The sequence below is a fragment of the Gobio gobio genome (assembly GCF_949357685.1).
Source record: "Gobio gobio genome assembly, chromosome: 25".
Classification (NCBI taxonomy): Eukaryota; Metazoa; Chordata; class Actinopteri; order Cypriniformes; family Gobionidae; genus Gobio; species Gobio gobio.
In genome coordinates this window covers 14,817,322-14,843,120 of record NC_137121.1, presented here as the reverse complement: position 1 = coordinate 14,843,120, position 25,799 = coordinate 14,817,322, and the positions used below count along the sequence as shown (strand labels likewise).

The window sequence follows — 25,799 nt, the reverse complement described above, 5'->3', positions numbered from 1 at the left end:
TAAATGTAACATATAGACACTGACTGACCTCCTTCTGACTGCAGGCCTCATCATGTGAATGGACAGTGTGTCGTCTGTCAACAACAGAATAGCACCTCTAGTCGACTGACCGATGTGATGCTTGACAGATGAGTCAGATCTACTGCAGCTCTATTTTCCATATTTGTTATGAGATGTTGGAGACCCTGTCAGGTAAGAACAGGTAAGATTAGTGAAACAGTTAAGATGTCCTAGCTTGAAGTCAAAGAACAGCTCCTGTTAGTTAAATGTAAAATGAATTTCTGCAGGAAAGACTCGGGAGAATTATATCGACAATAGTGCATTTAATGATAGCTCAGCAAGCTAATAATGTACAAAGTCAATTTGGCGTAGGCCCCGTCCGTAGGCATAATCCGAGGGTATCGGATCTGCAATTCCTGCCTGAAGACAAGGGCAGGGGCGCAGCCGACCCCCCGGGAGGTATGGACAGGACCATCCTGGTGGTGGTGGGGAGGATGGGGGTAATCGTCGCTTCAGATCTGCGTAATCGTCGTTTCAGATCTGCGTAATCGTCGCTTCAGATCTGCGTAATCGTCGCTTCAGATCTGCGTAATCGTCGCTTCAGATCTGCGTAATCGTCGCTTCAGATCTGCGTAATCGTCACTTCGGTATCTGCGAACTCAAACATGTGTAAGTACTGGGCTTTTATACGGTGAGCATGAGAATATAATTGGGTTAGAATGAAGGCAATAAGTGACGTAGTAATTGAGTCTCCCCAGCAGAACTTATGCTAGAGCTTTCATAAGTATTTTAGTGCTATTTTTGATATTACATGAAATGTGAGCATTTTTGTAATCAACATTTCTTGAATCATCTGCTTTCTAAATGTTTTTTTTTTCACTGACCAATGCATTTTGGGATGGCCATGTACACTAAGGAAATATGCCTTTTCATTTAATCAAAATAATGTGCATACCTTTTTTGGAAGCCTTTGTGCTTGCCTCAATATGCTCCCTACGTAGGCAGCACACTGTTTTTTTAACAGAGCTACTATTGCCCCTTTATTGCCCCATCTGCACTGCTCAAAACTTGTATGGTCTCAGTGTCAGGAAACACGTGTGATTTTACACCGAGGTGTTTGCTGTGATGTACATCTTGGAGAACATGGGGTTCTGTGTGCACTTTATGTGCGAATGAGCCTGCGGTACCAGAGAAAACAGACCCTCCACTCCATTCCGATATCAGCTGCACAAAAGGCTTCTGTATTAGAGTCGTGACCACAGAGACGTCTGTGATATAAAGAAATGAGATGAGATCGGAAATTGACCATAATGAAAATATTGCATACTATGGCAACAAATGATTTTTATCTTTGAACCAGAGAGAAATTACTGATGATTTGTCTGTTGCCAAGAGACTAAAGCAACAGAGTTAATTCTCTCAGGTAAACACACACACAACACAGACACACAATATCAATGACAACTGCAATACCCTTTTATCCGAAAATGATTTATTTAGTGTATGGTAGGCAACATGGCAAACAAAACTGTGTCATATAAAATATTCAGTTAACAAAATAAAAATAAAAGACATTCAATTTAGAAAAAAGAGAGTAAAGTAAAAAATTTATAATGTTCATTTGAACCTTCTATTCATCCATTATTCCTGAAAAAAAGTATAACAGTTCCCACAAAATATTATTTATATACAAATTTTGTCATCATTGATATTAATAATACATGTTTCTTGAGCAGCATATCAGGATATATGATATTGTAATGATCCTGAAAATTCAGCTTTGTATTACAGGAAGAAATTACATTTTAAAATATATTAAAATAGACAACAGATATTTTAAATTGTAATAATATTTCACAATATTACTGTTGTACCGTAGTTTTGATCAAATAAATGCAGCCTTGGAGAGCATATAAGAGACTTCTCAAAAACATTTTAAAATCGTACCAATTCTGTTGTGTTCATTGAGGTGATTCATTTTGTTGTGATTGGCTTGCAACCTTCTAGCAAACAGACGGCCCTTGAATGTATTTTAGGATCTAAAACCTCTTCTTTGCCTCAGGCAGACTGACGTGGCTCTGACCGAGAGCAAAGCACTAAACCTCTATGACTAATAAATGTTATTTTACTTTATCTGCATTCTGAGGTAGAAATTTCCATCCGGTTGCCACATCAGAAAACTTAACCCGCACTTAATCATTTAGCAGACACTTATATCCAAATGAGGATTGATAACACTTTACAATAAGGTCCCATTCGTTAACATTATGCATAATTTTAGTGCATAAAAATACAGTTCTTTGTTCATGGTAGTTCATTACATACAGTACTTGTTAAAAGATACATCTTTTGATTTGAATAATGTATTAGTCAATGTTGAAATTAACACAAACTAAGATGAACAAATGCTGTAGAAGTATTGTTCATTGTTCGTCATGTTTACTAATGTTAAATATGAAACCTTACTGTTACCAAATATTTGTATCTTATTTTAAAGGGACAATTTTCATTTGTTCTATAGATTTTAGATTATCTAGTTAGCAATATGCTAATGTGAAACTCTTTTGGAAGAAATTGTTTTTTTTTTTTGTTTTTTTGTGTGTATTTTTTTTTAGCTTTTTTTGAAACAAGACTTTATTTCAAAAAGACAATTCAGTAATGTTCACATACTTTTGAAAAGTCCCTGGATGACCTAGGCTATACTTCCACACAGTTGTGGGCGAAATCGCGTACTGTCTGAGTAGGTACTACTTTTGAATTAGAATTGACTTCGCAACCTTTAAAAAAGTACACTCTATATATGATGCGGCATAACATTATCACCTTCCTAATTTTTTGTTGGTCCACCTTTTGCTGCCAAAACAGCCCTGACCCGTCGAGGCATGGACTCCACTAGACCCCTGAAGGTGTGCTGTGGTATCTGGCACCAAGATTGGTTTGAGATCTGTGGAATTAGCAGGTCAAGTCAACACCTCAAACTACCCAAGGTTTCCCAGAAGAACATTGCCCAAAGCATCACGCTGCCTCCGCCGGCTTCTTCTTCTTCCCATTCTGGTATTCCCCAGGTAAGCGACGCACCTGACCTGCACCAGGCCATCCATGTGAAGAAAATGTGATTCATCAGACCAGGCCACCTTCTTCCACTGCTCTGTGGTCCAGTTCTGATGCTCACGTGCCCACTGTTGGCGCTTTAGGCGGTGGACAGGGGTCAGCATGGGCACCCTGACTGGTCTGCGGATATGCAGCCCCATACACAACAAACTGTGATGCACTGTGTATTCTGACACCTTTCTATCAGAACCAGCATTAACTTCTTGAGCAATTTGAGCTACAGTAGCTCGTCTGTTTGATCGAACCACACGGGCCAGCCTTCGCTCCCCACGTGCATCAATGAGCCTTGGCTGCCCATGAGCCCATGACCCTGCTGCCGGTTCACCACTGATCCTTCCTTGGAGCACTTTTGAAAGATACTGACCACTGCAGACCGGGAACACCCCACAAGAGCTGCAGTTTTGGAGATGCTCTGACCCAGTCGTCTAGACATCATAATTTGGCCCTTGTCAAATTCGCTCAAATCCTTACGCTTGCCCATTTTTTCCTGCTTCTAACACATCAACTTTGAGGACAAAATGTTCACTTGCTGCCTAATATATCCCACCCACTAACAGGTGCCGTGATGAAGAGATAATCAGTGTTATTCACTTCACCTGTCATGTAATGCCTGATCGGTGTATGGATATACTGCCAAAAGTATTGGAACCCCCCCTCCAAATGATTGAATTCAGGTGTTCCAATCACTTCCATGGCCACACATGTATAAAATCAAGCAACTAAGCATGCAGACGCTTCTACAAACATTTGTGAAAGAATGGATCGCTCTCAGGAGTGAATTCAAGTGTGGTACCATGATGGGTTGCCACCTGTGCAATAAGTCCATTTGTGAAATTTCCTCACTACTAAATATTTCACGGTCAACTTGAGTGGTATTGTAACAAAGTGGAAGCAATTGGGAACAACAACAAATCAGCCACAAAGTGGTAGGCCATGTCAAAATCACAGAGCGGGGTCAGCGAATGCTGAGGCGGACAGTGTGCAGTAATTTTTGGAGTCAATAGCTACAGACCTCCAAACTTTGTGTGGCCTTCAGATTAGCTCAAGAACAGTGCGTTGGGAGCTTCATTGAATGGGTTTCCATGGCCGCGCAGCTGCATCCAAGCCTTACATCACCAAGTGCAATGCAAAGTGTTGGATGCAGTGGTGTGAAGCACGCCACCACTGTACTCATTGGAGATTTTTGGGAACATTTTGTGGATGGCCCCTTCCTGTTCCAACATGACTATGCAAAGGGTGAGCCAACCCTATGGATTAAGAATGGGATGTCAATAAAGTTCATGTAGAGGTAAAGGCAGGCGTCCCAAAACTTCTGGTGTTTTTTAATTCACTGAGCCAGAAAAGGTCATATAAATGTCAAATCATGCATGAATAATAATAATAATAATAATAATAATTTGTTACATTTATATAGCGCTTTTCTAGGCACTCGAAGCGCTTTACATATAGAAGGGGGGAATCTCCTCAACCATCACCAATGTCCAGCATCCACCTGGATGATGCGACGGCAGCCATATTGCGCCAGAACGCCCACCACACACCAGCTGATTGGTGGAGAGGAGACAGAGTGATGAAGCCAATTGTGTATATATATATATATATATATATATGGGGATGAATAGGAGGCCATGATGGACAGGGGCCAATGGGCAAATTTGGCCAGGATGCCGGGGTTACACCCCTACTCTTTATTGAAGGACATCCTGGGATTTTTAATAACCACAGAGAGTCAGGACCTTGGTGTAACGTCTCATCGAAGGACGGATGAGACGGATTTGGTCTCTACATTCCCCTGAACAATGTGTAATGTGTTAACAGAGTGAACTGATCAGGTTTACATTCGTTTACCATGGGATCCCTCCTATGGGCCCTGACCCACATGAAGCTCTGTCTCCCATCCTCCTCATAACTGTGACACTAATTAGAATGCATGTCTTGTGCAAAGCCTTTAGTTTGTACACCTCTCATTGTTACAAAGGTTCCATTATAATATGTGGTTAACAAATGCTAAAGCCAGATGCGTTATGTGTTGACCTAACAAACAAAACAATGACAATACTCTGTCACGGGGCACATGTTGCAGTGTTATGTAACAGTCCAGGAGACCAGAGGAAATGAAAATGATCTGAATCTGTGAGAAATATCCTCTTGCACTGTTGACACACACAAGCAGAGGAGATATCCTTATCAGACAGACACTCTTATTTATTACTAATCAGTACCATGTATGTGCAAGAGAACCTTTATGAAATGTCATTGTAGTTTTCTTTACACACAGTAGAAAAAGTAGGCCTTACAAAGTGAATTCCATGTGAAAAATTAGACCACAAAAACGGGCTATCCTAAAAAAAAAATGTTAATACAAGCAATTTTAGTGAATAGAAACACAGTACATCTGTGATTTTGATTTTAAAATCTTGGCCTCTGCCTTGGTTAGTAGATATGGTGCATTGTCCCTTTCAAATCGTTCTAACATAAAGGACAAATAAAAGTCTGTGTTGCCAAGCACATGACTGCTTGAATCGTTCTTCCAGTCACCTGACCGCCATTGTGGGGGTGGAATTGTGACTTTCAGTGAGAGATTTTTCTAATTCTGTGTGTGAGCCTCTCTGCCTCCAGACTTCCAGTCATACGTCTCACCCCAACACCTTTTGACCTCTCTCCCTCCTCCCCTTCCAATCCCAGCCTCCTGTTGGTTTTTGTTCAGCCCCGCGCTTTCCGTAAAAACAAGTGGGGCAGAAGGACACGACACGAGGCCTGCCAGGAGTGATTTTTCTGCTTCATTTCTTGTATTTAAGTGTACAACATGCAGGATCACTGAGGATTATTTCCAATATGTTAAAGAGAAATGCTGTACACTTTCGTATCCTTTTATTTTTCAACCTTTATCTATTTATCATGTTAGTCTTAGTTTTGCACCAAAAACAGACAATTTAGCATTACATGAGCATTTTGCACCCTCTTTCTGACCCTTAGAAGTAAACAGCTGTACTTTTAAGACGTCTTTCAGTAAAATGATTGATATGATTGGCTAACTTCCGAATATCGGCATAGTTTATCACGTTGTTTATCAGAAACTTGCTAAATACTTAACAAGTGTAAATGTGGGCGGTCATATGTTAAAATGTCAGCATGTTAGTGTGGTTATAGTCTCGCATAACCAGACCTTCAGACTTAACTGCAAAAGGTCTGGACTCCATAGCCGCTTTCATTGGCCAAGGAGTCAAGGACCGAAAAACAGTAGACGAAAAGTCCCCGAATGACCTACTACTTCCACAGACGTTGTGTCAAAATCGTATACTGTCTAAGTAGGTACTACATTTAAATTTGAACTTACTTCGCAGTTAAAGAAGTATGCATATAATTGTTGTAGTATGAATGTAATCCGGATGTACTACATCCGTCATGTTACCATTATCATGTGACCGTCAGTTCCATTAATAAATTCTCTCCCGTGGCCTCATGGGATAGTAAAGTGTCCATCAAATGCACACTTCAGAATCTCTGTAGAAGTAGTAGGTCATCCAGGGACATTTCACTTACTGTTTTTCAAATATTATGTATTTGGACATACTTCTCTGTTAGCATACTATTTTTTGCATACTATATATAGCAGGAAAGCCTTCCATTTCGGACGTAACGAGAGATTCTGAAGTGCTAATTCTATGGACTCTTTACTATCCTGTGAGGCCATGGAAGGGGATTTATGAATGGAAGTAAAGCGACACAACTGACGCTGGTTGGTTCATACTACCCATAATTATACAATATACACAGACAAGGCATAACATTATGACCGATGAAGAGAATAACAACGATTATCGGCACCTGTTAGTGGGTGGGATATATTAGGCAGCAAGTGAACATTTTGTCCTCAAAGTTGATGTGTTAGAAGCAGGAAAAATGGGCAAGGGTAAGGATTTGAGCGAGTTTGAAAAGGATAAAATTGTGATGGGTAGATGACTGGGTCAGAGTATCTATAAAACTGCAGCTCGTGTGGGGTGTTCCCGGTCTGCAGTGGTCAGTATCTATCAAAAGTGCTCCAAGGAAGGAACAGTGGTGAACTGGCGACAGGGTCATGGGCGGCCAAGGCTCATTGATGCACGTGGGGAGTGAAGACTGGCCCGTGTGGTCCGATCAAACAGACGAGCTACTGTAGCTCAAATTGCTCAAGAAGTTAATGCTGGTTCTGATAGAAAGGTGTCAGAATACACAGTGCATCGCAGTTTGTTGCGTATGGGGCTGCATAGCCGCAGGGGACCCATATAAAAATTATAAGAATGAAACAAACTAAAACATTAGAATTAAAATGAAAACTGAAAATATAAAAATAAAAGCAAATTTAAAACATGAATACATTCTGGTATATTAATAACAACACTGCTTTTATCCTTATGACAGCAGATTTATTTAGCTTTTTCTTCTTCATTCCTATTATTTTATTAGAGCCCTCAATTTTTATTTTTACAACAATAATAAGACAAAGAAAGGTTTTCTAGTCAAACTAATGATGATAAGGAGTAAAAAGTTGAGGTAAAAGTTTTTCAAAGAGAGTGACATTGATTCAATTTGTTCATATCACATATGTCAGTATTTTCTTTTTTAAAGTTCTTGCAATATTCACTTTTATAACTCCTTTTTTGACATTTAATAACAGAATTGTCATCACTAGTCAGGAATAATGGCACTTAACCAAGTTTAAAGGTTTTTGTTCTGTTTGATATTTAAAACAGGACAGGAAAGAAAGATTATAAATAATCTTTATGATTTCTCTGGTTCAAATCACTAACTATATTGCAGGATTACTTTTAACAAACACAATTTATGTTGAGGGAACCAATTTATGTATATTTTTGCCTTTAATTTGCCAATTGCTTCCGAATTAAAAATAAACCGTCAAAATTAGTACAAAAATTAAAATAAAAAATAAAATAACATATTTTGATCAAAATCTATATGATTTACAGCAGTGGTCTCGAACCAAAAATGGCTTCCAAATCTGTTCAGAAAGGGTCATGGAAAGCAGGGTAAAAACCATCCTAAGCAAATAATAGAATTACTTTGATGGAGAAATAATAAAAAAAAAATACAAGGACAAAATGGTGGGGAAAATAGGTCGTGATTTAAAGTCAGAAGAACATGCTTTAGCTGCGTTTAAATGTCAAAAACATCCATTCATTTTCTTTTGTTCAATTTCTCACACACACATATGATAACACGTATACATTCTCCTTCTCACAAACAAACCCTTTAATTATCGCAGCACACACACACACACACACACACACACACACACACACACACACGTTTAATCTCATTCCTGATCCTCAAAGAACACCTTGGCCATGGCATGGCAGACCTTTTGAACTTTCTTCTCTTTGGCATCAGGACCCATGTTTGCTCGGGCCAGACCCAGCCAGTACTTCTCAGTCCGCATTTGATAATCCGCAAGTGCTTCTCCAGGCTTTACTGGAGGATGGTCCGCATCTAATAGAGAAATACAGAGAAAATGTCAACACCTGTCCAGATTACTGCTTCCACTTCCTCCCTAAAATATACCTTTATATTCTCCTAAACAACTTCGGTATTGCCACTTGATGTTCAATGTAAAATCTGGGACCTGAAGTACTGAAATGGAGATACTTTGAACACCTCTGATAAGGATGAGGAGGCAACAAAGTCTCTTTGTTTAGCATGCTACCCAACCACGAGGCAGCCACAAGCTAACAATCAGTGACGTTATTACAACTGACAAGCGAAACAGGCATCTAACAATAATGAATTTAAGCGAGAAGGACCCCAAAGCAAAACACACAGCTCTGGTTGTCAAAGAGGATCAGTGGATGTTGACCTGGGTCTTGGCAGCCAAACCCTTGGTCATGTCTACCTCATGGACCTGACCCAAATCAATCATGGCCTTGATCATTAAGGAAAATGCATGTGCCCGCCCACAGGGATGGGCTTTGAATTGCTTAAGCAGGTATGAAACTGATTATTTTGATCACTTTGAAAGTAAAACTGACTATCAAAATACTTTTCCCTGTCATAAATGTGTCTGAACTTGTGGTAAAATACATACCTTCTTCCCCCTCCTCTTCAGATGTCTCCTCTTCCTCATTATCTTCCTCATCATCACCTCCCTTTGCCTCCTCTTCTTCTTCTTCTTCTTCTTCTTCATCTTCTGATTCTTCCAGCCACTCCTGTGTCTCTAAAATAAGAATTCAGTGCTTGAGTGTGGAAATATCAAAATACTGTTGGCATTCAACATTTATATGTGACGTTAATAGTATGAACAGCAGTCTATGAGAATTTTTATCATTCTCTGAAAAGTGTGGATGTAAAAAGAAGAAAATAGGAAAAACCTAGAAACATACAAAACTATTTTCACTTGGTTTCATCTCTATTTTCAACACATGGACGGACAGACAGAGCCATAACATTTTCCTGCTGAAGCTAAGGAAATTCTGGGCTGTCTTTCCACTTACTGGGATCCATTTCCACTAGAACGTCCCACTGGTCCATCTTATGCAGGTCCAGGCTGTAGAGATCACTGAGGGTGAATTGTCGATCTCCCACCTCAAACATTCCGCCATACAAGTACAACTTGCCGTGCTTTACTGTTGCCATGGCACTAGAGCGAGGACAAGGCTCCACCAGGGAAGCCATTGCAGCCGCCTCAACTTCTTCATCCTCCTCCTCTTCCTCCTCATCCTCAATGTCCTCCTCTGCCCGTGCGGCTGGAATCACTTCCTTGATGGTCATAACCGTTCCGTCCTCGGCAACAATCTCTTTAATAATCTCAGTGGGACCCTGTGCCTTCTCTTTGTCCTCTTCGGTTTCATCCGTCTGTTCTCCCTTCGTCCCACGGCGCCTCTTCTTCTTCTCTGACTTGTTGCCCTGCCAAGAAATTTTTTTAATAAATACTAATGTCTCTATTTAGGGGCTTTATTAAAGCAAAACGTCACACCAACCTTTAGCTGTGCAGGAAACCACCGGTTTTTGTTGATATCATAAAAGTAAAGGTCATTAAAGAAGTCTCCTTCCAAAGACTCCTCGTCTTCCTCGTCGCAGACACCACCGAAGAGGAGCGCTCGGCCCCCGGGGCCCACAGCCAGCGAGAAGCCAGAACGAGGATGGGGCTTCACTCCTGCAGGGTTCACTCGCGTCCATGTCCACTTTTCTACAGGACAGGGGTCGAAAATCACATGCTAATTTATCAAAAAATGTGAAAGTGTATCTTCAAAACCAGAAATGGAGAGAAAAGCAGCCCACGTTAAACAAGCGATCATCGTGGAGGCTCTAATGATGGTACCTTGCTCCTCTTTGCCTTCCCTCCTCAGCAGGAACATGTCAGAATGGATGGTTCCTTTATCCACATCTTTCTTCGCTCTCTGGAAGAGAAAAGCAACCATTACCACCTACGTCTGTTTACTCTAGTGGGTTTACTCAAAGACAAGCTCTTGGAAATGACACAATACCTTGCTCTCTGTGTAGAGCAGCCTCATTTTGCGTGAACATTGAAACAGCAAATCAACATGCTCATGCAAAATGAGGCTAAACATAACCCAACTTACCCAACTTACCTAATGATGGGCAAATAAGGCAAAAACATACTTTTAAATGAATTAACCTGGAAAAGTTGCGTGTTCATAAATGGAGGTGTTGAATATCACCATTTTAAGCCTTTAAAATGAACCGTCTTCAGTTTAATTGTCATATTCATATTTTGCTGCACAAGTTAAGGCACTGTAAAATAGCTCATGTGACCGGACATCAATAGGAATCTATAATAATGTGCCAAGTTGCTTAGCAACTACTACCATGATTTATTGGACATAGTGCGACCATGTAATTACATGTACAAAAAACTTGGTACTCCTACAGTATACTATAATAGTACCATGATAGTAGAAAGTGAATATAGTATTCATACTGTACTATGATATACATCAAAGTACTATGATATCAAGATATCTTCACCATAACAACTTCACGAACTACTTTCCTGAAAATATGTTATTCGTTTACCCATATTCAATTATTTATTGAACAATAAAGCCAGTTATCATTTTGTTATTGCCGCCATTTTCCTGTTCGACTTTTCATATATCATGCCAAAACAAAGCAACAACTTTTGATTGAAATAAGTCTCTTATGCTTACCAAGGCTGCACTTATTTGATCAGAAATACAGTAACAATTGAAACATTTCAGAATATTACCATTTAAAAGAACTGTATATATATATATATATATATATATATATATATATATATATATATATACTTTTATTTACATATACATTATATATATATATATATATATATATATATATTCTTCTGGACATGAGATTAATATTAACCCATGGCAAAAACAACATGAAATATTCCATATATTTAAAACCTCAGCTCGGATTTTCAAACAGCTATGTATTGCTACAATGTCGGTAGTATACGTTAAAAAAAAATGTCTACTTGTTCTCTGTGTTGCCTGGAACGAGATATTCACGTTCATTTGTTAGCAAAAGCTTTGCGTCATCTGGAAGACTTTTGACAGCTCTCAGGGCTTTCATGAAAACTACAGATTATACTTGCGCATTTTTGAATACCCACCCACAGACATTTGGATGGCTCGAATAGACAGAGTTTGAAATGTTGACTACAAACACGGAGGTTTTTCAGATTTTCCATCGCAGCGTTCTCTTCGTATTTACGATTATTTGCAGCCTTTAGCCACTGCCTTTTTTCGGTTTACTCTAGTCACAATAAAAAATATTTTTTGCAGCCTTTCTACTGTATATGCAGCCTAGTTTTATTGAAAGCCCATTTGCCAGCAGTGAAGAACCCTTTTAAGTGTAAAATCTGAGTAATCAATTGCCGTGTGCATAATAAATAAAAATCACAGTAATAATCAAAACACATACAGATTTGGAGTATCCGCCATAGATGATGACGCCATTGCCGTCCGGAGTGGGGGTCATTTGACAGGCTGAACGTGGACAGGGACCAGTTCCTGTGGGCTGGAGACGGCTCCACGTGAATGTGTCCAGGTTAAATGCATGAATATCATTGTAATATATATAATCCCTGTAGAGCGGAGAACATATGCATCATAAATTGTAGGGCTGGGTAAAAATATTGATTCATCAATGCATTGCAATTATTTGTTTCTCAATTCAATATCGATTCATCAAATCCTATGAATCGATTCAGCCCACCGGCCAGTGGCAGCGCTGTGGGTAACACTCTAGTGAGAGCGTTCAGTGCGGTTCAGTTCAGCGTTGTAGTACAAGACGCGCTTTACAAAAAGCTGACGCTCAATTAAAGTTAAAGCACACTTTTAATGGACAAAATAAATAAGATTTCACACAAAAGGTGCTCAAAATGCACACAAGAAGCACATGCAGTGTGTTTTAACAAGAACCGAAGAGTGTCAGAAAAGAAAATTAAAAATAAAAAGATATTTGTAGAAGATTTACCCATTAAACCGTTTTAATTAATTAGCTTGGGTGAAAGTATATATATATATATATATATATATATATATATATATATATATATATATATATATATATATATATATATATATATATATATATATATATATATATATATATATAAACATTATTTTAGGCTACACAGACAGGTCTAGCTCTAGCACTATAAATCAAACAAGAGTGTGCGTTTTATTTTTGTCTACGGAGTTTGCTGTCTTCTAAACATATCGAAGTATGAATGAAACCACATGATCGCAGTTTTCTTGGTTGTGTTTGTCGTTTACCATTTACATGCAAATGTTGCAGCCTACACCTCCCCATGTTAACAAAGTTTCAAGAATATCAAGTTTATAAATGACCACCTTCTAAAAACAAATATAGGCTAGTTGTCTCTATAAAGAAATGCTCACATATGATATAAGTGAGCATTATATGTAGTATTGGAGCCGCTGCTGTGACGCTGTACAAACGCTTCCAGTGTGAATACTCTTGCGCGTCTGCAGCTGCAGTCACTGTGTAGGTACGCTGACGTGACGCTCACGCACTGCTCACGCTTGCAGTGTGAAACGACCGTAAGCCGGGAACAAATGAAGAGGTGGATAAAACCAAAGTGGTCTGTAAGCATTGCCACACCGTTCTTAAACTTTAGAGGTGTTAATAAAGCACCTGTTTGTTACAGTTGTGGTTTGTATTCAACACATGTACAATATTGTACGGTTTGTTCTGCCAAATAAACCATGACAGGAAACATGCTGGGGTCAATTTGTTCTTAAACATTGGTAATACTGCACACATTATTTAAAAATATACTCAGGTACTTCATTACTTGTGTATTTAATTATTATTGAATCGATATCGAAGCTAATAAATCAATATCGAATCGAATCGAAGCCTCAAGAATCGAAATCAATGTCAATGAAAAAATGTCAAATTCCTAACAATACCCAGCCCTAATAAATTGTATTAATTCTTTCATTTCATTAAATCCAACATACTATAATAATAATAATACTTTATATTATTTGTTAAATAAATTTGCAGTATTCCAAGGTCATCTCATCTGATAAATCAATACATTCACTGAATATATGAATTCATATTCTTATACACATTTTCTGGAACCTGTAGCTCATTTTGGAATCACATTCCCACTTTAGGGTACAACAAAAAGTTTGTCCTTACAATACTGATTTTAATAATGACAAGTTGAAGCTGGGGATCTATGCATCTGCCTGTACCTGGTGCTCTCATGGAAACCTCCAAACACAAGCAGTTGTCGTTTGCTCAGGACCATGCGATGTCCACTCCTGCCAGACGGAGCGCCAGGAGCTCTGAGAGGACAAAGCAGACATATTTCAACAGGTGGACAGACGTCTTAAAGTGCATGCTGAGCTTCCATAAAGAGCAAATACAATTAGACTTTCGGTTCAACTTAATGAACACGGTCTCTGTGAATGTCCTTTTCAGTGTTGTTTTACTATCGAGATACTATTAGAATATTCTTTAATATTTTGAATGTTTTTATTTTTGTATTTTCCATTTTCAGGTTTTGGTAATTTTGTTGTGTTTTGTCATTTTTATTGGTTATTGCTTTTGTAAAATATGTCTATATATGTTTTTTATTATTATTATTTTAGGTATTTTAGTACATCAAGTTGTTGTTTTTTATATTTTATTTCAGTTAACTTTTATTTTATTTTGTGAGAAATGTTCAATTCTAGAAAAACTGTGAAAAACCTCAATTCTAGAATATTGCAGTATTTATTATTCATTTATAATAGATTTTTCTCTCACGGGGAGCCATTTCACTTGTATATATGTCAAAAAGAAAAGACTGTCAAAAATTCAGATTCATACTGACTTTAAAATAGTCATGACATGGATTTTTTTTTAAATATTTACTTTTAATGGTAAAAGTTTTTTGCACAAAAGACAAACAAACAAAACACACACATACACAACAATGGGGCAAAAAAGTGTTTAGTCAGCCACCAATTGTGCAAGTTCTCCCACTTGAAAAGATGAGAGAGGCCTGTAATTTTCATCATAGGTACACTACTATGATGAGACAACTATGAGAGACAATGAGAAAAAAAAAAATCACATTGTCTGATTTCTAAAGAATTTATTTGCAAATTATGGTTAAAATACGTAAGTCTCCACAAGGTTTTACACACTGTTGCTGGTAGTTTGGCCCATTCCTCCATGCAGATCTCTAGAGCAGTGATGTTTTGGGGCTGTCGCTGGGCAACACGGATTTTCAACTCCCTCCAAAGATTTTCTATGGGGTTGAGATCTGGAGACTGGCTAGGCCACTCCAGGACCTTGAAATGCTTCTTACGAAGCCACTCCTTCGTTGCCCGGGCGGTGTGTTTGGGATCATTGTCATGCTGAAAGACCCAGCCACGTTTCATCTTCAATGCCCTTGCTGATGGAAGGAGGTTTTTACTCAAAATCTCACGATACGTGGCCCCATTCATTCTTTCCTTTAAAGTTTACACGAATCAGTCGTCCTGGTCCCTTTGCAGAAAAACAGCCCCAAAGCATGATGTTTCCACCCCCATGCTTCACAGTAGGTATGGTGTTCTTAGGATGCAACTCAGCATTCTTTCTCCTCCAAACACGACAATTTGAGTTTTTACCAAAAAGTTATATTTTGGTTTATTCTGACCATATGACATTCTCCCAATCCAGGGTTTTTCCTGGGTCAAAAATGGTCTTCGGTGGTGGTTGACACACACACACACACACACCCTACCCACGTGATCTGCGAGCGCAATACTGACAATAAATTAAAAAAATGCTAGTAATTTTGATCATCTTATTTTGATATCTCATATTATGTATGATCTCTTACATCGATGTTTGTTTCTTTTGTTCCTCATTTTTTACACTATTTACAGATAATTGTTTGGTATATAATCATATCAATATTAAAAAGTATCATTAAAAATTAACAAATAGCCTAATTTTCTGCCATATGCAATTTAATAAAATTATCAGCTAGCTAATAACTTTCATCTGGTTTCACCTCACTCCAGTTCAAATGATTGTAGGCTATTTATTTTACTACACATTGTCAACAGAAATAAGCGGAAATACTGTTGATAATTAAAAATAATTCTTACTATCCACTCTTGCTAAATTGGGTGAGCACACTTGTGTTCTCATGTCAGATGTGTTCTGAGTAAATTAATAAACTGATTCGTTAGTTCAGTGTTGGACAGATCAGTTGTTCTAACCAGTCAAAATGATTCAGTTCAAAGGAGTCATCAGATCGCGAATCGGACATTAGCTGACACGTTGTGTGCGAATACAGTCTGTTAGATCATCGCGAAAGATGTCAACACACAGAAAACACTGCATAACTGAATATCATTTGTTTCCCGTTTATTGAAAGTATGCTTTATGTCCGCTGGTCAGAGAAGAGTCAACGTTGCACCACGTGCAACATGGATTCGGTCTTCCGACCTTTTGATTTGGATTAATATGTGAAATATGAGAAAGAGCTAACAGCTAACAAAGTGATTATTTTGAAAACCCTGAGAGTACGCGCGGGGGAGAAGCTCTCTGATCGTTCTCTCTGTTACTCAGTCACAAGCGCAGCATCTATTCTACATCATTCATAAATCACAATAACTCATCAAATTAGGCTTTGGCGGGACAAAAATTCATTTTTGCGGACGCAAAAAAAATTTCAATGCAGGAAAAACCCTGCAATCCTCTTCTGGATCATCCAAATGCTCTCTAGCAAACTTCAGACAGGCCCGGACATGTACTGGCTTAAGCAGGGGGACACGTCTGGCACTGCAGGATTTGAGTCCCTGGCGGCGTAGTGTGTTACTGATGGTAGCCTTTGTTACTTTGGTCCCAGCTCTCTGCAGATCATTCACTAGGTCCCCCCGTGTAGTTTTGGGATTTTTGCTCACCGTTCTTGTGATCATTTTGACCCCACGGGTGTGGTGTGATCCTGCGTGGAGCCCCAGATCGATGGAGATTATCAGTGGTCTTGTATGTCTTCCATTTTCTAATAATTGCTCCCACAGTTGATTTCTTCATACCAAGCTGTTTACCTATTGCAGATTCAGTCTTCCCAGCCTGGTGCAGGTCTACAATTTTGTTTCTGGTGTCCTTTGACAGCTCTTTGGTCTTGGCCATAGTGGAGTTTGGAGTCTGACTGTTTGAGGTTGTGGACAGGTGTCTTTTATACTGATAACGAGTTCAAACAGGTGCCATTAATACAGGTAACGAGTGGAGGACAGAGGAGCCTATTAAAGAAGAAGTTACAGGTCGGTGAGAGCCAGAAATCTTGCTTTTTTGTAGGTGACCAAATACTTATTTTACACCATAATTTGGCAAAAAATTCTTTAAAAATTAGACAATATGATTTTCTGGATTTCTTTTTCTCATTCTGACCCTCTGTCTAAAATTATCTGTTTTTTAGGGACGGCTCCTTTAAGGCTTGTCAGTAAACGGCTAACATCCCTGCATAGAAAACAGTAAACACCCACTTGCAATTGCATGTGATTAAGGGTTTTGAAAACATTATCCATATAAAACTGTCATTTACATACAAAGCATTATGCATTTGTTTACTTACTGTTTTTGATGCAGCTGCTGTCAGATAGCTGACTGCTTCATCTGTCAATAAATGTCTTTGCGAACTCTCCATTACACTCTGCCTCGTTTACAAAACAATCTGCTGTCAAATTTCCTGAACAAACATTTAATCCTCTGTTGCGATCCAGGACACCATTAAAAATAAACCATCCAATTGTTCCTGACGCTGGTATCATTCTGATGTTTCTACAGAAATGAATAAATGAGCTGTTTAAACAGGGCGCGGTAAAGTGAACTTTACTTTACACTTCCCATTACTTTTCCACTTGTCCTGTTGCCGACAGACTCGCGTGTGTGGAATATGTCAGAAAGTGAAAAAGCATCTGTATACTTTATCCAATGTAGACAGTGTCAGTGATTATAATGGGCTCTATTTGCTTTTGATGCAACGCTCACATTTGGTGAAGGCAAGTATCAGCCGCTAAAGAGACTGAACGGCAATGGGCAGGACTTACTGTGTGATGATGTAAAATTATTAGTCGCTGTCTTGCTCTGGAGGCAGGCATATATAAATGTATTTGCCCATATGAAATCACAACTTTTAAACAGAAAATGCTATGATATTATTGCTTAATATTATGCTATTATATACACTGATCAGGTGAAGAGAATAACACAGATTATCGGCACCTGTTAGTGGGTGGGATATATTAGGCAGCAAGTGAACATTTTATCATCAAAGTTGATGTGTTAGAAGCAGGAAAAATGGGCAAGCGTAAGGATTTGAGCGAGTTTGACAAGGGCCAAATTGTGATGGCTAGACGACTGGGTCAGAGCATCTCCAAAACTGCAGCTCTTGTGGGGTGTTCCCGGTCTGCAGTGGTCAGTATCTATCAAAAGTGCTCCAAGGAAGGAACAGTGGTGAACCGGCGACAGGGTCATGGGCGGCAAAGGCTCATTGATGCACGTGGGGAGTGAAGACTGGCCCGTGTGGTCCAATCAAACAGAAGGGCTTCTGTAGCTCAAATTGCTCAAGAAGTTAATGCTGGCTCTGATAGAAAGGTGTCAGAATACACAGTGCATCACAGTTTGTTGTGTATAGGGCTGCAAAGCCGCAGACCAGTCAGGGTGCCCATGCTGACCCCTGTCAATCGCTGAAGGTGGGCACGTGAGCATCAGAACTGGACCATGGAGCACATGCTTTACACCACTGCATCCCACGCTTTGCACTTGGTGATGTAAAGCACTCTATGCACTGTTCTTGAGCTAATCTGAAGGCCACATGAAGTTTGGAGGTCTGTAGCAATTGACTCTGCAGAAACTTCTGCGCACTATGTGCCTCAGCATGCGCTGACACCGCTCAGTGATTTTAGGTGGCCTACCACTTCGTGGCTGAGTTGCTGTTGTTACCAATTGCTTCCACTTTGTTATTATACCACTAACAGTTGACCGTGAAATATTTAGTAGTGAGGAAATTTCACAAATGGACTTATTGCACAGGTGTAAACCTATCACAGTACCACGCTTGAATTCACTCCTGAGAGCGACCCATTCTTTCACTAATGTTTGTAGAAGAGGCCTATGTTGTCTGTAAGCACATTTTAACAGCTTTTGGCTCGCACAAAATTGGTGATGATGGTGTTTAGATATTAGCTCAGATTAAATTGTCTTTCTCTTGTAACACATTGTTGAGTATTGCACAGTCCACAGTAGACATGTGCCGGTAAACGGTAATACGATATACCGCAATAATGAACATGCACAATATTGTTATCGTGGGCACTTCAAAATACCGTGAATAATTATTTCTTACAAATTATTCAGATTTTTAGAATGCATTTTAAGAATACTTTACCCATCAACCGTTTAAAATGAACAATATGTCAAAGAGGAACGCGCACTGATGTAAACAAAGCCCAACGTGCATGAGAGCACATGGCGGAACGTGCTGAAGTGCACATTCCCTCTCTGACAGCAGAGAGCGCTGACGGAACAGCAGAATTGCATCCGTTTTCTAAGTTCATTCATTAACAAACTGATAACGAAAAATACTTCTAAAACGTGTATTAATCTTAGTTAAATGTAAATTTCAGCATTTAATAACATTATTAATATCAAAAGTTGTAACTGTATTATTTAATGGACCTGAGCTAACACTAACAGTTGCTTTTTAAACTAACATTATTAAAGAATAATAACTGTAAAAATTTAGTTATTCGCTCTTTGTTGATGTTAATGCATTAATTAGTGAGACCTTATTATAAAGTGTTACCTATTGTTCTTTATAATTCTTTTGCACTTTAATCTGTTTTAAATATTTGTTTACTTTATAAATTTTTGTGTATTGCTTTATTGTATTTAAATGTTTGGTTCTTTTGTAATAAGAAAGTTATTAAACCTGTTATAGTATGACAACACTTTTTTTGCAACAAATTTCAATATCGTGATAATACCGTATACCGTGATAAAAGCTTCAGCAATTAATCGCAACATGAAAATTTGATACCGGCACATGCCTAGTCCACAGTGAGTTGTAAAAAAAAAAAACAATACTCACTTGATTTGCTCCCATGTGCGTGTGCCCAGGTGAAGCACCCACAGATCTTTATAGTGATAGAACGTCTCACCGTCAGGGGACGCAAACTCCCCCCCAAATATCCACATCTGCCCCCCGCCCTGGGAAACTACCACTGCCTGCCGGGAGATGGAGAGAGAGAAACAGAAATATGCTTGAGAGAAATGATTATTATGTTGGAACATTCTGACCCATGGTGGTGAAGTCTGAAATAACATGTTCAGCATTACCTATAGAACATCGCTACTTTAACTGGTGCTTTTTGTTCATATATTTTTTCAGTCAAAACATAAAGAAATGTTTAAATATTTTAAGTGAGTTAAAGGAGTACCTGTTGAGCACAGCGTCTTGGAGGAGGGTTCGGGATCTCTGCCTTCACCCAGGTGTTCTTCTTGATGTTGCAGAAGAATAATTCATTGTACAGAAAAGTCTGGAAGAATGGAAACATTTAAGTGACATCGTGTCAAGGTTTAGTTGGCACATAGTAATTATCAACTGCAGCCTTCACAGTATCCATGTAAGCACATAGCACAAATCTGTTTCAATATTTACATTGATTTTTAAAAATGTAATTCTGTTAGTGCAGGATTTTCAATCATTTTGATACCATAATCACAGCCAAATATGATCATCCTCATGCAAGGGACACCCATCCTAAAACTTAAAAGCCAGTCAGCTATATATTTCCATGTATGAAGACAAAATGTATACTGTGAAAATATGTTATTTATTTAAATCAATGTTTTATTATGAATTATATATTTATAGAATTTGCTATAAACTATGGATAATTTACAATGGCAAAGTTTTGTGAGGGATATGAACTGTGCTGGAAAATAAACAGATAGCTTGTTTTATAGTTGGTCCAAGCTGGTCATTACCTGGTAGACATCTCGTACCAGCACCAAACCAGCGTAAGGTGGTCAAGATGGTTTTTGGAACATGACAGCTGATTGACCAGCTAATGACCATCTTAGACCAGCTAGAAACCAGCTCCAAAAGCCAAGCTACACATTTTCCAACAGGGGTACCATGAAATACCTACTTTCTTCCCATTGAAAAATTCCCCTCCGAATAAAATCAGCTCGTCTTTTTCGGGATGCGCACATAGAGAGGCGTTCAACCTGCGGAGAAAACGAGCTGTCAGTCAAATGTCACAGTAACGGTCACGTGATTCACACCTGTACACATGAACGCGCACCTGGGTGACGGAGGGGCACACGCGGTCTCGATCACCTGCGTCTTTTTTGCGTCTAGAGATTGAAATTCTGCTATCAAAGCCTCTAAATCCTCCTATTTCAATAAAACACAGAATAAAAGTATTATTTTCTGACATGTATGCTGGTTTAGAGTGTTTGTTTTGGTATAAGTTCCCTCACCTCCTCTCTTTTCGATCGTTTTGACACCTTCTTCTCCATTTTGGCAGCGGTTTTCTCTGCTCCTTTAACTTTCTTTTCCTTTTTACCCTTTTTACCCATTTTGCTTGCTTTAAAGAACGCAAGTATGAAGTAAGCGTGACAATTACAACCACATGGAGATTTAAACGAACTACAAGAGAGATGACATACTTCCGCCAACAACACTCGGTGGTTTGTTGTGAACGCTCCTGCGGTACAGCGACACTTGCTGGTCTGGGGGAAGCTATTGTGAATTGCTTGTATCTGATGTATCACAAATACGAAAAATTTAATTTAAATAGCTAATATTAGGCTGTATATAGTGTGTATGCGTGTGTGAGCCTCTCTACCTCCAGGCTTCCAGTCATGTCTGCATAACATCAAGCAGCAAACAGAAGGGGGGCTCTGGGCATACACCGTAGGCCTATATAGAATACTAGAATATGACAATACACTTTTCCAGAATGAATGTTGAATTGTCTAGAATGACCAGATGCCCTAGTTTTCCTCACTATCTACCTTTGATCATTAAGTTGTCCAGATTGATGCGACTTAATTTCACACACTGAGCTATTGTCTGTTAGAAAAGTGTGTGTTTGAGGTTGTTTTGTTTTAGGAACTCTTCAGACTGAATCTAGGCTAGGCTATTTCTTTTAGACAGAGCCTCTGTGCTTGCGTAGTTCTCTGAAGCTCAGGTCTGAGCCTGTAATTCAAGTTTGAAGAGTTTTATACAGGCTTTCAGTCTCATTCTGCGCCTGATTGCTTCGCCTGTCGTGTCATGTGACCTGGTGGCGTTGGCCTCCATCGATCACTGATTCACATGAGTTCCCTTGGGCTGCAATCATTCTTAGACAGCAAACATGTTCACAAAATTACTCTCACAATACATTGCCATAGGACAACACTTAAGTAGGTTGTATATGCTAATGTTAGTTATGCAATAGCCAACATAAAAAAAAACAAAATGAACAGTACTTAATCTGGGTAATATTCATTTTACAAATATAATTGTAAGTCCTTTATGTTCACTATGTTCACCTTTATGTTCTTGTATCAAAGATACAATAAGAACAGTAATATTATAAAACATTATTATATTATTACAATTTAAAATGACTGTTTTCTATTTTAATATAGCCTATTTTAAAATGTAATTTAGTCCTGCATGTGATAGCAAAGCCTACTTTTTACGTTAGAAATCATTCTGATATGCTGATTTGTTGCTCAGTGAACACTTCAAATTATCAATGCTATTCTTTAATATTTTAGTAATAGTAATATTTTTGTGGAAACCGTGATACATTTTTCAGGATTCTTATAGAAAGTTCAAAAGGACAACACTTGTTTAGAATTAAAAAAAAAAGTGTCACTTTATAAACAACTTTATAGGTTTTTGCTGAATATAAGAATCAATCTTTATGACTTCTGACTTACTGGCCCCAAACTTTTGAATGGTAGTATATAATATACAGTGATCAGGCATAACATTATGACCAGCATGAATGATTTCTAAAGGATCATGTGACACTGAAGACTGGAGTAATGATGCTGAAAATTCAGCTTTGCATTACAAGAATATATTACATTTAATAAAATAAAATATATTCCAATATATAACAGTTATTTTAAATTGTAATAATATTTCACAATATTACTGTTTGTTTTGTATTTTTAATCAAATAAATGCAGCCTTGGTGAGCATAAGAGACTATATATATATATATATATATATATATATATATATATATATATATATATATATATATATATATATATATATATATATATATATATATATATATATATAAACACACACACACACACACCAAAGACTTTCATCCAAAGATTTATGAGTGGTTTTAGTTTATTTTTCAATATTCATTCAATGCTGGTGCTAGTAATGGTGCAGACATGATTTACTGTACTTTAAACAGCTGAATTAGTGCCCTTCACGCTTTATCAGTGAAGCGGTTCATCTGCTTTTTCAACAAATAATACTAGTTTGAATCTTGGATAAAATAACAAGTAAAAGTGGAAGTCAAATGACATTGGCTAATCTTTTCCTCACAATTCACATGACATGTAAACTTTCTTGAGGCCACAGCAGCTGATGTGAGACCAGGGCTATTACAGATACCCTTTGGAGAAAAATGGCTTTTGAGTCAGTTTCTCGGAGTCCAACTTGCATGAACACATTTTTAGGAGTCACGAGCTACAAGAGTTCATGACAGAGAAAGTTTTCTTGAGGGAATTCATTCTTGTAGGCAAACAGTCACAAGTCACGTTTAATAATATCTTAGAACATCACCAAAAACTAAAGATCCCTCTGTGGAATTTTTCATTGCATAATAATACAAAGTAGTATTTTGTTTTGAAATTATTTTGTGTTTAAATTAGAATTTTTCTATATATTACTATTATATAAATTGTATTACACTTTTATTTCTAAATGTTGTATTTTATTTCAATTTTATACACTCTAAAAAATGCTGGGTTAAAAATAACCCAAGTTGGGTTGAAAATGGACTAACCCAGCAATTGGGTTGTTTTAACCCAGCAAGTGGGTTGTTTTAACCCAGCAATTGGGTTGTTTTAACCCAGTGGTTGGGTCGTTTTAACCCAGTGGTTGGGTTGTTTTAACCCAGTGAATGGGTTGTTTTAACCCAGCGGTTGTGTTAAATATTTGCTTAACACAAATGTTGTTTTTAACCTAGCATTTTTTAGAGTGTAGGAGTTGTTTTTATGAAAATGCCTATTAACTTTAGTAATTTATTAACTTAGTTATTATTAAGTATCTTCATATTTGTGCTGCTTTATCCTTGGTAAAAACTGCTAATCTGCAAAAACACATGTAGTCTTTATGCATTCATGTTTTATTTCTCTGAATACTCAACAATGTTTTGTGGCAAAGTAAAAATCACTTAAGAGCATGAATTGTTTAATGTCTAACGAAATTGTACAGTAGACGTTTAACCATGGCATCAGAAGAAAATGTAGTTGTAGTTCACATCACAGAGAAGACGGGACAGAATACTTACAATTAACAGAGTCCAGGTACTACAAGCAGTGTAGCTGACTGATCAGAGATCAGCTGAACACGGCATCTACAGATCACACAAGAAAACTTCTTCTCTCAAACAAGCTTCAAAGTGAAGTGACGAAAGACTGAGTCTGCCCAAGAGCAAAAGGGTTTGCATGTCTTGTGTGACACAAAGATGGATGTTCATGTTTGTGGTCTACAGGTTAATTATACATGCCAGTTTGTAAATGCGAAAATATGGAGTTTTTCCAGAAACTACAACTGTTTAGTGAAATATCATTCATAATGTGTTAAAATGCCCAACTTTACAGCAGAGCCAATTTTGCCCTTCATGACAACTGTGAGGGGGGTGCATTTTTTTTATAATTAAGGGCGTGGCCACTTGAGTGACAGGTGGATTGTGGTTTGTCTGCTGTTTGTTAGTCATCACGTCACCTCAGCTCCACCCACGTCCCGCCACTTTGCCCATTTTCAGTCATTGGGGAGTGACACGCTGCATGCCAAGATGGCAACGACCGACTTTACGCTTCAAAATTGCTCTTCAGAAACCTACTGGTGACGTCATGGACACCCTGTCCATATTTTTTACAATCTATGTTTCAAAAAAAATCTTACAGTCCTGAAATCTTTAACTGTACACTCTAAAAAAAAAAAGGTTCTATATGGCACCAAAAATAGTTCTTGGCTCGTAATCATAGGGGAACCTTTTTTAGTGCTATATAGCACCATTTTTGGTGCTTCAGTGGTTCTTCAGCGGTTCTTCACCGGTTCTTTGACTAAGGTGCTATATAGCACCTCTGAAGAACCACTGAAGCACCAAAATTGGTGCTGTATAGCACTAAAAAAGGTTCCCTTATGATTACGAGACTTTTTTTTTAGAGTGTAGAGAGAGTACTACTGATTTATACACTCTAAAAAATGCTGGGTTAAAAATAACCCAAGTTGGGTTGAAAATGGACTAACCCAGCAATTGGGTTGTTTTAACCCAGCAATTGGGTTGTTTTAACCCAGCAATTGGGTTGTTTTAAGCAAAAATTTAACCCAACCGCTGGGTTAAAACAACCCAAATGCTGGGTTAAAACAACCCAATCGCTGGGTTAGTCCATTTTCAACCCAACTTGGGTTATTTTTAACCTAGCATTTTTTAGAGTGTAATAGCATGTGATTCATTGTATAATTTATTAACTTTAATTTAATTTATTCTACATTTTATTTTGTATATGATTCAGGAGTGTGTGTTATTGTAAAGAGTTAAAAAAAAAAATAGTGGGACCTAAAAAAATTACGATATAACAGCCCACTTTTAACAATCCAATCCAATTCAATCCAATCTCATTGGATAAAAACAAGCCACATCAAGCCCTAAATTATTTCCCACCAAATATTCTTTTAACTCTTTAAAGCTGTCAAATTATGGAGGTTAAATGCATTGTGAATATCTCATGTTGTCTTGAAAAGCAGTGTAGTCACAAGTTTGATTTGAACATTAACTGTCAGATGTAAGAATGGCACTCAAAGTTAGCCTTCAATACCTGAATAGTGTTTCAGATTTCAAGAATGCCGTTTTAACTGTCTAAACCATCTTTTTTTTCTTATTTTCATGAAGCACACAAGAGGAGAG

General features: G+C 38.0%; 1 protein-coding gene across 1 annotated transcript; it reads right to left on the bottom strand.

Annotated features, from left to right (window-relative positions):
* Positions 1 to 7,499: 7,499 nt before the first annotated feature.
* Positions 7,500 to 21,318, bottom strand: LOC307122079 (kelch domain-containing protein 4-like). The gene is made up of 12 exons (XM_079809901.1): positions 21,121 to 21,318; positions 20,943 to 21,034; positions 20,787 to 20,865; positions 20,073 to 20,171; positions 19,724 to 19,860; positions 13,845 to 13,937; positions 12,034 to 12,196; positions 10,424 to 10,502; positions 10,083 to 10,291; positions 9,597 to 10,008; positions 9,191 to 9,319; positions 7,500 to 8,598 (listed from the first exon to the last, which is right to left on the bottom strand). Exons 1-12 carry the CDS (start codon positions 21,217 to 21,219, stop codon positions 8,426 to 8,428), a joined length of 1,764 nt encoding a protein of 587 aa, XP_079666027.1. The 5' UTR covers positions 21,220 to 21,318; the 3' UTR covers positions 7,500 to 8,425.
* Positions 21,319 to 25,799: the final 4,481 nt, after the last annotated feature.